This window comes from Hesperophylax consimilis, chromosome 13 (genome assembly GCF_061612785.1).
Source record: "Hesperophylax consimilis isolate HC1 chromosome 13, BYU_Hcon_1.0, whole genome shotgun sequence".
Taxonomy (NCBI): Eukaryota; Metazoa; Arthropoda; class Insecta; order Trichoptera; family Limnephilidae; genus Hesperophylax; species Hesperophylax consimilis.
This window is the reverse complement of record NC_142848.1, coordinates 19,444,649-19,457,431: the sequence shown is the minus strand read 5'-3', so window position 1 is coordinate 19,457,431 and position 12,783 is coordinate 19,444,649. Positions and strand designations below refer to the sequence as shown.

Sequence of the window (12,783 nt, the reverse complement as noted above, 5' to 3'; positions counted from 1 at the left end):
TTCCTTATTTGAAATTTTAAAAAAATGTCACACTAAATATATAGCTTGTAATTAAAAAAAATATATTTAAGTACCTACTTACAAATCTTAGGATTTCAGGGGAAATGTTGGTTTTGATTTATTAAAAAAGAGAAAATCAGAAACATACTTTTTGGACATGACGTCTACTATTCATAAAACTACTAGTTTTAGCCTTTATGGCACAACTTGGAGCGTCTCGGAAATATAGGTCCACGGGCCAATATCATTAGTTCCATAAATTCCTCAATTATTTTTGGTAAGATTAATTTATCATAAAGTATTGTACGAAAATTAAACACCCTGTAGCATTTTGTTTATGAAGCCATTTTACCCATCCACACGTGCATGCTTTATTATTGATGAATAATGAATTATATTGAATTTTATTTTGTAGTTCGTGTGAGTATTTAATATTGTTCATTAATAAGTTCATTTCAGCTCATAAGTGCATTTTACTAAACTTCTGCTTGTTTCCTCGAAAAATTAGTAAATAATATTTTTTATTATCAGTTAATTAAAGTTATGCAGTTTAATTAGTTTGGAATAACTATATAAAAAATTACTTGGCTTTGTGAATTATAATGCCGGGAATACATATCCGATTTTTCCTTCCAAGAGTTGGTTATGAGAGTCTGGTCAGACTATGGGAAGGCCTTTGCGCTGTACATCTGTTGAAACAGTCCATATATATCTGATAGATTCAGACCGACTCGTAAAGGGCGTCCCCGATTTTATTACCGATCCGATTGTCTGAAGGCATGCATACTTTTGCATAGAACTGAAATACACGTCTGACTTTTTCTTCCGACTCGTCAGTTTGCAAATGAGTATTGACACCTAACTACCAATCACTGCAGTACAAAAGTATCAATGTCCATGTATTAATATTATTATTAAATTTATAAAAAAATAATATATCTATAAACGAGTTCTACCGTGTGATTATTATTACGCTTGACAGCTATTTCGTATTATAAAAGCATTATCAAACTTGATAATATCTTCAAAAGGTGAAACAAATATTTATTTATTAACTAGCTGTACCCCGCCACGCGTTGCTGTGACTCAGTCTGTCTGTGCAGATAGAGAAACTATAGTGCATTTTGCTTTTACGTCTAACAGGTTGCGCTGATTTTCAAAAAAGCATTTTTTTACCTGTCATAGGTGACATCTATATCATATAAAAACAAACATACAGGGTGTATCGGCACTAACCCGACAAACTTTAACCAGCTATTCCTTAGCACATTTGGAGTAAAAAATGTTATGGGCACTTTGCTGTCCGGTAGCATATTTTTTTCAATTAAAAACAAAAAAATATTAAAATTTCCACACTACATCACTGTCATTGGCATTGCGTTTCGTGTTCAACAGCTGTTATAAGCAAGTATGTCAAAAAGCGTCTTCGCTCTTTCGCACACACTAAATAATAATAGTTAAAAATGAGACGAATGGTGCTGTGCCATTTCGTTGTGATTGTAGAAGTGCGCCAATATAGGTACAAACGTACATTATTCAACGGAATTCGAATAAAATATTTGCCAGATGGGTTTTCAAACTTTGACAAAGGATAAAACAGTGGTGACATGTGGTGAAAATATGAATAGTAAATTTTTTATTTAAAAAAAAACGTTACCGGACAGCAAAGTGCACATAAGATTTTTTACTCCAAATATGCTGAGGAATAGCTGGTTAAAATTTGTCGGGTACGTGCCGATACACCCTGTATACATAAAAAAACGCATATTCGAATGCAAAGCTGTGTCAAAATTTCAAAGCAACCGGTGAAGAACTTTTAGAGTATTCAGATTTTGAACAAACGAACATTTACATTTTAATTTATATGTATTGAATAGGAATGCAAAAGAAAAATTTAAAATTAAAATGGTGTTCTACAAATTAAACTTGATAACAATAAATGTGTATCAATGCCTATGTAACGTAAGGTTAAAGGAGTAGTCTGTAAATAAATTGCGCCATAGATTATATTTTGTGCTGATTGTAGTGTTTCGTGGACAGATCAGAAACGACAGACCAAAATAAATTGGACGTGTATTTGGTTCGTCCGATTCGATAGCTGGATCAGACAATCGGAAAGCAAAATCGGACATATACTCCCGGCATAAATAATAACTGCAGATTTCCGCTGAAAATGAATTATATCAATACTTTCACAGGACAGAAATACAATGAAAATAAAATTATCATTAAAATAAATTTTCGATTTTATTTTTACTGAAGGATAAATCAAAGACTATAAAAATAGTATATTTGATTTCAGTTCCCGATTGAAAATGAGGGTGATTGCATCAATTTCATTAATATTGTTGTTTGTAAATGGTGGCGTGGGTTTGGATAATGGACTTGGACTCACTCCTCCCATGGGGTGGTTAACTTGGGAGAGGTTCCGGTGTATTGTAGACTGTGACACTAGACCTGATGAATGCATAAGGTAAACATTTTATATTATTACAGTCTTACTAATAAACTTTTGTTAAATTTTACACTACTGATAAACAACCGTTTATGTAAAAACCTTACTAATAAATGTTACATATACTAAACTGATGTTAAACAGCCGTATAGAGTTGATGGGAAGTTACACATTGCTTATATAGCGGAAGATGCTTGTTTAGCTGTTTTTTAGCATTGACAGATGTCAAGGCTCTCAGTCAGTTTATTAGACTAATCATCAGGAATCACTAGTTAACATCTTTCAGGTACCTGCTGATAAGGGTGTACGATTATTAATATTTTAATTATATTCATAAAATAATAATAATTAACTTATTAAAAAGCTTTACCGTTCTGTTGCAATATTGATTTTTGAAAGCGCATGGAATTAAACATGACAAAAAAACCAAAATGAACACATAAAAAGATTAGGTTATGACCTAGACTAAAAATTGGAGTAAGAAATTGTGTTTGTTAATAAAGTCGCTTGACCTTTTGTTCGCCAGCGTATTGCTAGCGCACGGCGAAAATTTTGCGTCGGCGATCAAGAAGTTAATGAATTGATTGCCATGTAGAAATTGGATTATGCTGTTAGCCTAATCTTTTTGTTGTTGTACTTTCTATATTTTCATCTTCTTTGAAAATTGTTATTAGTTTTTCAATAATCAAAAATCAATCATCACATTTATTCTAATTTTTTTTTTAAACACAAAGAGTTGTACATCATCTTTAACCATCTTTAGATCACTAAGATTTTGTAGGTAGTAGAAGAAATCTTGTGTATTGTATAATATATTAAAAACTTGTGATGATCGATTCTTTTTTTTAAACATTCCATGAACGGATAAGGTTGTAAGATTTCACGGCTAAAAATATTATTGGGATTAATTTTTAAGTTATTAGGCCATTTTGTGCTTCCACCTTCTATAGCCAATGTTTCGGAAACTGTAAACAGTGTCCATTATCAGGACAGATGATGAACACTGTAACGCTGTCCGAAATGTTAGCAATAACAAAGGAGGAAGCGCAATATGGTGTAAAACCCAAAAATGAATCACAATATTCCATGAATTATTTTTCAGTGAAAAACTGATTAAGAGAACGGCAGATTTAATGGTTTCTGAAGGATATTTGGCAGCAGGATACGAGTATGTGGGCATTGATGATTGTTGGCTGGAGAAGGAAAGAGATGCGCAAGGGAAACTTGCTCCAGATAAGAAAAGATTTCCAAGTGGAATGAAAGCTATCGGTGATTATGTGAGTAAAATATCTTATTTGGAAAAAGTGTTTTTTGTCATAGTATGAAAAATGTAAATTCTAAAAAATTATTTTAAACAGTCAAGAGAGGTAAGTATGTAGACTAGAGGTGGGTCCTATGAGTACTTTTCGTTACTGGGTACAATGAGTACAGGTACAAAGAAATACCTGGTAAAAATACCGGTGACAAAATACTCAAAAGTATTTAATACCGACTTCAGGATTGATTCAGAATAAGTAATTTCTAAACTGCACTCACATAAATTCTGCCCACATATTCCCCACTAATTGTCTACGTAAGCTTGATTCCCCCATTAATTATTCGAAATCCATGAGGGGGGCGGGGGGTGGCTGTGGAATTCCCCGTCGAAAAATTCCCCACATTTTTCCGATCACAAAAAATCATCATAAAAATACCCATCAGGAATACCCATCAAAAATACCCGTCTAAAATACCTATTAAAAATACCCATCAAAAATACCTACTAAAAATACTCATCTAAAATACCCATCAAAAATACCTACTAAAAATACCCATCGAAAATACCAATCAAAAACACCTATTAAAAATACCCATATAAATACCTATCAAAAATACATGGTAAAAGTACCTATTAAAAATATTTATTCCCGGAATAAAATACTTGTGAGTATTTTAGAACTAGGTATTTTGGAGATTCGTCACAAGTACAAAGTATCGCATGAAAATACCCGGTACTTTTACTGGGTACGATAAATACACCTCACCTCTAATGTAGAAATGTTAATTTTTATCATATACTTCACAGTAAAAACTAGGGATGTAACGATTCCACCACAGATACCGATATATTGTATTTTTATCATATACTTCACAAATTCATTTATAAATAAAATCAAAATGTGATATATCATCTTGCAACAAATTAACTTATTTTGTACGTATTATTTTATTAGTAACAAAGAGCATTTTTTAATCTATTGAGTCATAGTGTACTGGTCGTATCGATGTGTACTGGTACCTAATTGACTAGAACAGTCGTTATCAGATCAGCGAAAACAAGTCTTTTTAAACCTCTAGTAAACATATTTTTTTATTAATTAAATGCATGTAGCTGCATAACTTGGGCCTGAAGTTTGGCTTATACGAAGACTATGGCACCCGAACTTGTGAAGGATATCCGGGCATCCTGGGGAACTTGGAAACAGACGCTAACACATTTGCAGAGTGGGGAGTGGATTATGTTAAACTAGATGGCTGCTATGTGGACTCGGATAAGATGGACGAAGGTATATTGCGTTATTGTAGGCGATTAAGATCATCAGTGATGAATAAAATAGACCTTGCCTATTTGCTACGCCTTTACAAGGTGAAGTAGATCTTAAGTACATTGGGATTAATCTGTAGCAAGAAAAAAAAAATATTATTCGCAGTTTATTCAAATTAGAATTTTATTTTTTTATGTGTACTACATATTTATTTGTTCAGTCAAAAATATTTGTCTGAAAAAATAATTATAAAAAACATAAAATTGTAAAAATTTGTCCAATATAATTGAATTTGTTACATTTTACAAATAATAAAAAAAGAATTCTTTATAAATAATATTTTCAGCACAAAGAAACCAAAATTATAAATGTTATAAGTGTTTTTAAAAGTCCAATATTTAAAATTGGATGGTCACCGCTATTAACCCTTTCTGGATGATAAATATTCTCCATGTTTGGTTGTAATATTTTTCCACAGCCTAAAACCTAAAATTAATATACGTTTACTTACGCACTTGCTGTAATATCTTTTTGTTCACCGTGTAGATCACTAAGCTCTTGGGGTGACCACATTATTATTTTTTTTAAATAAATGGACGGTGCACGTAAGATGGGCGCAGCATCTACATACAAGGTGTCTGGGTGTAGGGTGCACAATTTTACATGATAGTGCACTTCAATCATCAAAAATATTTTTGTATGAGAAAAAAATGACATTTAGAAAAAAGCCATCATGTAATCTCCTCCCGAAATAAGTGCACTTTACTCCCAGACACTTGTATATTATAATAAAATAGTTTTTTCTGCGATCTTCTCATTCAAAAAAGTTTCAAACTAATTTATATTTATTATGTGAGCTATGTTACATATTATGTGAGCTATGTTACATATTATGATTTAAGATTTTCACGGCCAAAAGTATTTTTGTTATTTGTTTTTGGGGTGTTATGCCGTGTTGCGCTAACTCCTTCTTTAGCCAACGTTTCGGACAGCATTGCAGTGTCCATCATCAGGGCAGATGTGTTATTTGAGGTTGTGGTGAAATGTGAGCTTATGTATGAGGATGTGATACCATGTTGCCAGCTCCAACCCTCTGAGCTAACATTAACATATAATTTTTAAAGTGGTTTTATTTGTTTAGCTCTGGTGTAGCCGTCAATTACCGGATACCAAGAACTATTGAGCTTAGCTCCATCGTCTCTATTAATATTTACGGGATTTTTATGAATTTCAATGGCCTCCGAAATCAGCCGTGCTCTATAAGTTTTGGGTCTCCCCAGGACTTCAGGAACAAATTCAAAGTAATGCCCGGTGTCAATCAAATGCTCGGCAATTGCCGATTTGTCAGGGTGCTCGAGTTTACAAGCTCTGAAGTGTTCTGAAATCCTTTTGGAAATAGTCCTCTCTGTCTGGCCTACATAGACCTTGTCACATCCGGAACAGCTGAGTTTATACTCTCCATCTGTTTCCAGAGGAAACTTAGTCTTTGCAGACCTCAGTAAGTCCTGTATCATTGTCGTTGTTCCGAAGACAGTCTTTATACTTTCCTTTCTCAATAGCCTGGCAATTCTGTCTGTCACATTGTGCACATAAGGCAGAAAGGCACAGGCACAAACGAAGACAGAATTGAACAAGAGTCGAAAGCCTTTAGACTCTTGTTCAATTCTGTGAATCGTGGTATTATTTTTTTTAAGCTGAAAAAAAAACACAAAACAAACTTATGTAGTACTTAGATTTATGATAAGAATAATATTTAATAATAATTGGCTAATTTATATAGCGCCGTTGTCGTCAAAAATCACCTCAAGGGCGCTGTGATAATACATATTAAAAAAAATAACAAATAAAATAATATTTATTTCAAGATTTTAAGATACAAGACGGTCACCGTATACTTGTGTTCTAATGCCTCGAGCACGTAGATAAACATACCGAGTCAAAAGTACAGACTGGTTGAGTGAAGTTACAAGTGAGCAATACATGAGATTCAATAATATTGGGAAAATACGAAATTTTAGAGTAAATTTTTCATTTACATTGAGAAATTTACATTTTCGAGGATTTTCACACCTAAATCATTTAAATCATAATTAAGGGAGAATTTATTTCTGATTTCTCAGAAAATATATTCAAACAGGCAGGACACTGTCCCACGCAGTTCTCGGGATTTCGAGCATTCCAACGACAAATGCTTCTGGAAAGGGTTAAGTTTATACCTCACCGTGTGTGAATTTTATTACCATTTTGTGGATTTAATTATTTTTGCTTATTTTTACAAATAATGAAAATCTCAAAAAAGTTCTATGATTCTAATGAAATGTTCAAGGGAATATGATTGAAGATATTCGTTTTCATACAAGACCTGTGAGAAAGAAGATTTTTATGCATGTCTTTTGGGACAATGGACGGTGACGTGCTTACAACCTGTGGAAATAAAGAATAATGTAATCTATGGCATTGCAATAATACCCCTGCTTACTTTCTGCAATAATTTTTTTGTTTAATTATTACGTGAAGGTAGCATAAAGTTGTGTATCATCGTGCAAGAGTTCACCATTCAAGAATTTTTAGTTCTTCATACATACAGATTTTCTGATTTATCTTAAAAACACAATAATTAATAGTTTCTTGATGGAAGTGCGTAAATATTAATACAGATAATAATTTCCAGGATATCCAGAGTTTGGTAGATATCTCAACAAAACTGGAAGACCAATATTATATTCCTGTAGTTGGCCAGCTTACCGAAATGGAAAATCAGTAAGAAATCACAAAACTTCATAATAATCCTGTAAAGAAAATTTTATCCCTGTATTCTGAAATCGGTAATACTTTCCATATTGTAGATAAATTGGACTAAAGTAATTGAGAGTTGCAATTTTTGGCGTAATTGGGGTGATATCCAAGATTCATGGAGTAGTCTGTCCGGCATTTCACACTATTTTGGAAATCATTCGCAAACTTTAGCTGACTATGCTGGCCCCGGACATTGGAATGATCCAGACATGGTATTTATTAGTTACAAACTAACTAACTAACTAACCACCACCCTGTTTATCGCAGGGGTAAGCAGAAAGGGTGGACCACCAAACAACTCGGTCTTGGCAGACACCCCTTCCCTCATGCACATTCATACATTGTGTCATACATACTCTTCTATTATACTGGCTCTTGACATGGCCCAACTCAAGCATCTGATTCACTGGATCGTGCCATGTCTTCCTAGAGCGTCCCCGATTTCTTCTACTATTCACATTTGCGTCATATATTCTCTTTACACGCCTTTCTTCTTTCATTCGCTTTACATGCCCAAACCACCTGAGAGTCCCTTCCTTAATCTTACCCATTATGCTTACATCAGCCTTTCATTCTTTGCGGATCTCCACGTTTCTCACACGATCATACATGGTTTTACCACCCTCATTTCTCATTTCTACAGCATTCAGTTTACTTCCAAACCTGTGCCAATTTCATTGTAGAGTCCTAGAGACTTATAAAACATATTTGACTACCTACTCCAATACAATGGAAAAATCTGTTTTTAGTTGTACTGATGTAGGATGGCATTTCAGGATAACTTAAATTTTGATACATAATATTATATTTTGTATATACAATTTCTTTAAATTGACTAAATATTGTAAATAAAAAAATATTTTTAGCTTTTGATTGGTAATTTCGGCCTGAGTTACGATCAAAGTAAAGTGCAGATGGCGATTTGGGCAATATTAGCTGCCCCTTTACTCATGTCCACTGACCTAAAGAATATAAAGCCGGAGATGAAGGAGATTCTTCTCAACAAAGAGGTCATTGCCGTCAATCAAGATGCTCTAGGAAAAGCTGGTATTCTGCTTTCAAATGTAGGTAACATAATGTTTGAAATGAACATTTATTTTGTTTGACTACCACTTCAGAAAACGATTCAGCCCTGTGTCTTTTCTGGAAATGTGGCTTTGGTTGATATCTTTTTGAGTTATTGCTTACATAAAAAACAAGTTGACTTTAACAAAGGTAGTTTAACCAAATGAAAACTATTGCATACTCTTTATCAGAGCATTAATCTATACCAGCTCCTCTTCAAACCTCCAATGGGAGTGTTGAGGTTTTGTGAAAGAAAACATTTCACATTTTAGAAGTTGGCATTTGACATTTCTTGTTATACACGGGGAATATAAAATGTGGGCGTTACCTGTCTCATGTTATCGCTTGCCCCTTACAGTTGTAACAGACGAGTAATATAGTAAATATATCTGTGACGGCTGTATGCCGATATATTAGTATTTATATTTCTTGTTTGTAACAAGGTCGAATTTTTTTATTATTTCATTAAAATGTGTTAAATTGAATTATGTGTATGTTTGGGGTGGAAATTCAATATTTAATAAATGATTATTATCGCTTGAGGAAATGAATACATGCTGATGAAATTACTTTGTATAGGATAACAAATTTGAAGTGTGGCGCAGGGAGGTAACGCCAGTCGTTCAAGGGAACGCCTCCGTTGTTATTGCGGTAGTAAATCTTAGCGACAGCGGAGCACCTCGTTCTATTACATTGGACATTAGTGATCTGGGGATACCAAAAGCAAAAAAATACACTATAAAGGTAAGAATCCTTGAAAAGAAAGTTTCTGTACAAAATCCAGCCTTATTTATTTAGTTTTATCTTTATTTCTATCACAAGTCATACTGTTTAATTTATACTACACTTCCATTAAAAGCATTTGCTTGTGGATGTAAGAGGAGTGTACATTTGCGAAAAAATAATATAACTTGGTTACAAAGTGAAAAATAATTACGAAATTAAAAACCATACAAATTGTTGTATTTGGAAAGAAGAAAAAAAAATATTATGGAGGATAAATAGAGTATTGTACGATAGTTTGTGAGATTTTCAAGTGAAACTAGGGGAATCAGTGAATTCCCTAAAATATTTTTTAATATATTTCAATATTTGTTTTTTTTATCATTAATGCATCTGATTTCTTCTCGTAATTTATTAAAGAAATGTTTTCCTTGGTGGGTATAATGGTGCTGGGCAAAAGAAGTGTGTAGTTTAGGGCATGCAATATATATTTAAGTCTGGTTCGATTTTCAGTTATGAATGAGTATTTATCTTTTTCTTTTATAATTTGAATAATTGAATTTTTCATAAATAAGTTTTTAAATGTAGGAAGTTTGAATTCTTCGAATACGCGTTCAGTGGGGAAGTCTGGAGGTTTTTTTAGTATTGTTTTTATTATGAGTTTTTGAACAATTTCTATGGGGGTCAGGCTAGTTTTTTAAGCTGCTCCCCAACTGATGATAGTGGCATATTTTAGAACAGACTGTACTAATGCATAATATATTAAGTATAGATTTTTCATTGATAAGAAATTTCTTATTCGTAAGAATATATAAATTTATTTTCTAATTTTTTTATTGTATGGCAGATGTGTAATATTAATTTAAAATAGCCATCGGTCTCTGTTAGGCACCTACTTTAATCATTAGCCATTTTATATTCACTATTGGGTGAAGGCTTCTGCAAGCTTCTTCCACCTATACAGGGTGTATCGGCACGTACCCGACAAACTTTAACCAGCTATTCCTTAGCATATTTGGAGTAAAAAATCTTATGTGCACTTTGCTGTCCGGTAACGTTTTTTTTAATAAAAAAATTATTATTCATATTTTCACCACATGTCACCACTGTTTTATCCTTTGTCAAAGTTTGAAAACCCATCTGGCAAATATTTTATTCGAATTCCGTTGAATAATGCACGTGTGTACCTATATTGGCGGACTTCTACAATCACAACGAAATGGCACGGCACCATTCGTCTCATTTTTAACTATTATTATTTAGTGTGTGCGAAAGAGCGAAGACGCTTTTTAACATACTTGCTTATAACAGCTGTTGAACACGAAACGCAATACCAATGACAGTGATGTAGTGTGGAAATTTTAAATTTTTTTGTTTTTAATTGAAAAAAAAATGCTACCGGACAGCAAAGTGCCCATAACATTTTTTACTCCAAATGTGCTAAAGAATAGCTGGTTAAAGTTTGTCGGGTTAGTGCCGATACACCCTGTATAAAATATTCTCACTATTATATTGTATTCTAAATAAACAAGCAATTCTCTTTTGTAGAATCTTTTTGCAACATCGGCAAACGATTATGTCTTGGGAGATACACAAAATATAACAATGTTGGTTAATCCTACAGGTACTTATAGTTCTTTTCTATAATAGATATTAAAAATTTTAGTAATAAACACCATGCATATGAATCAATATTTAATGTGATTGTTTTTTGTTCTAGGTGTACAGATGTTAAAAATCGAGATTATAGAATAGTGCGATATATTTTTTTACTTTAATGATAATGACCCTCATATGAGAACATATGAGTTCATATGAGAACCAATCTGTAGGATTGTTGCGTCGGAACCCATTCAAATTTATTTGTTTGTGTTGAATATATATTTTACTTGTATCCCATACATCAGATCTGCGACATATCTTATAGACAAATGTAATATTTGGGGTGTGAAACAAATGTAAATAATTAATTGGAAGTAAAGTCTTTAACGTATTTAATTATTTGTAAAACAACCATCCCATACGTGTATACATTGTTCAGCTTGGGTCGGTAACATATTGCACAAAAACTGAACTTGCACCTGACCCGCAAAACACCGCGTTGAAAGGTTCGGCATGGGTTCGGCTGTCCAATCGCTGTTTCCTTCAGTCAAGACCGTTATTTGGTCCCTTCCAACTGGACGTACACTCCAGGCGCCCCAGTGCCCTAAACCAAATCAGTAGTAAATTATTGCTTCATTTACTTTGTTTATTTCATTGTCGCCTCTAAATTATCTCTAAATGTAAAGTTTTAACTTTTATTTTTTCCCTTTACACACAAGTGTTAGACTCTCGTAAAGGTAAATATGTTTCATTATAATTTGAAATATTTACTCATTATATTAATTTAAATACTTATCTTGTATGTTATAAAATAAATAAAAAATTTCAATTCAAATTTATATTATTATTTATTCTATGCATGTAGACCAGTTAGTGGCATCGCGTCGTGAGTTCAATTCGTCAGCTAGCTATATCCTCCATCACGACACTAGCAGCATTTTAGTGTGATGGTGGTAGGAGATTTTTCAAATATTGTTAGTTTATTAGTAACCTCGAATGTTAGTTTTAAAAAGAAAATATATGTAAATATGCATAGGTATAATAATACTTTTATCCAAAGATAAAAGACTTAGAGAAAATTAAAAGACAGTCTTAGGACTCTAAACGAACCAGTTATCTAACGATTTTTGTGGATAGTTGGCTTTTGAAGATAATAAAGAATTTTGGGAAGAGTTCCTCACATTTCAGTATGGTGAAAAACCTTGCTTGTGTAATATCAAGACCAGAGACTACCGCAACAGATAAGTAATTTAGCGTACAATATTTAGGTTGAGAAGTATAAGTTACAAATGCTTATCTGTATATTGGTCACTTTTCCTTCGCCATTCTATTATTGTAGCTTTTCTTGATAAAGGAGGCATGGTCCGACCGTCCGACGCACAGCGTATCGGTAGATGGTGAATGACTGAACCAATGTAAGGGTTCGTATAGGGCACGGGTGGATGAATATGATGTCGGATCGGTGTTGGCAATCAGTTCCGGCTACGTATCATGAATGGCACGCTTAAGGTGATGTGCCTGACCTTGAATGATTTGGAATTGGGGGGCTTAAAGGTGTTTTGGGTATTGAACAATAAAAAATTGAACCACTAAAAGTACAGTGCGCGAAACGTGTAG

General features: G+C 33.2%; 1 protein-coding gene across 1 annotated transcript; it reads left to right on the top strand.

Annotated features, from left to right (window-relative positions):
* Positions 1 to 2,308: 2,308 nt before the first annotated feature.
* On the top strand, positions 2,309 to 11,927 carry LOC149418555 (alpha-N-acetylgalactosaminidase-like). The gene is made up of 9 exons (XM_089638573.1): positions 2,309 to 2,473; positions 3,558 to 3,732; positions 4,827 to 5,001; positions 7,652 to 7,740; positions 7,827 to 7,988; positions 8,643 to 8,840; positions 9,421 to 9,585; positions 11,113 to 11,188; positions 11,285 to 11,927. Exons 1-9 carry the CDS (start codon positions 2,316 to 2,318, stop codon positions 11,317 to 11,319), a joined length of 1,233 nt encoding a protein of 410 aa, XP_089494699.1. The 5' UTR covers positions 2,309 to 2,315; the 3' UTR covers positions 11,320 to 11,927.
* Positions 11,928 to 12,783: the final 856 nt, after the last annotated feature.

Coding starts and splice junctions, on each gene's coding strand:
- LOC149418555 (XM_089638573.1), top strand. CDS start 2,316: ATGAGGGTGATTGCATCAATTTCATTAATATTGTTGTTTGTAAATGGT. Junction 2,474..3,557: donor AGACCTGATGAATGCATAAG/GTAAACATTTTA, acceptor ATTATTTTTCAG/TGAAAAACTGATTAAGAGAA. Junction 7,741..7,826: donor CTTACCGAAATGGAAAATCA/GTAAGAAATCAC, acceptor TCCATATTGTAG/ATAAATTGGACTAAAGTAAT.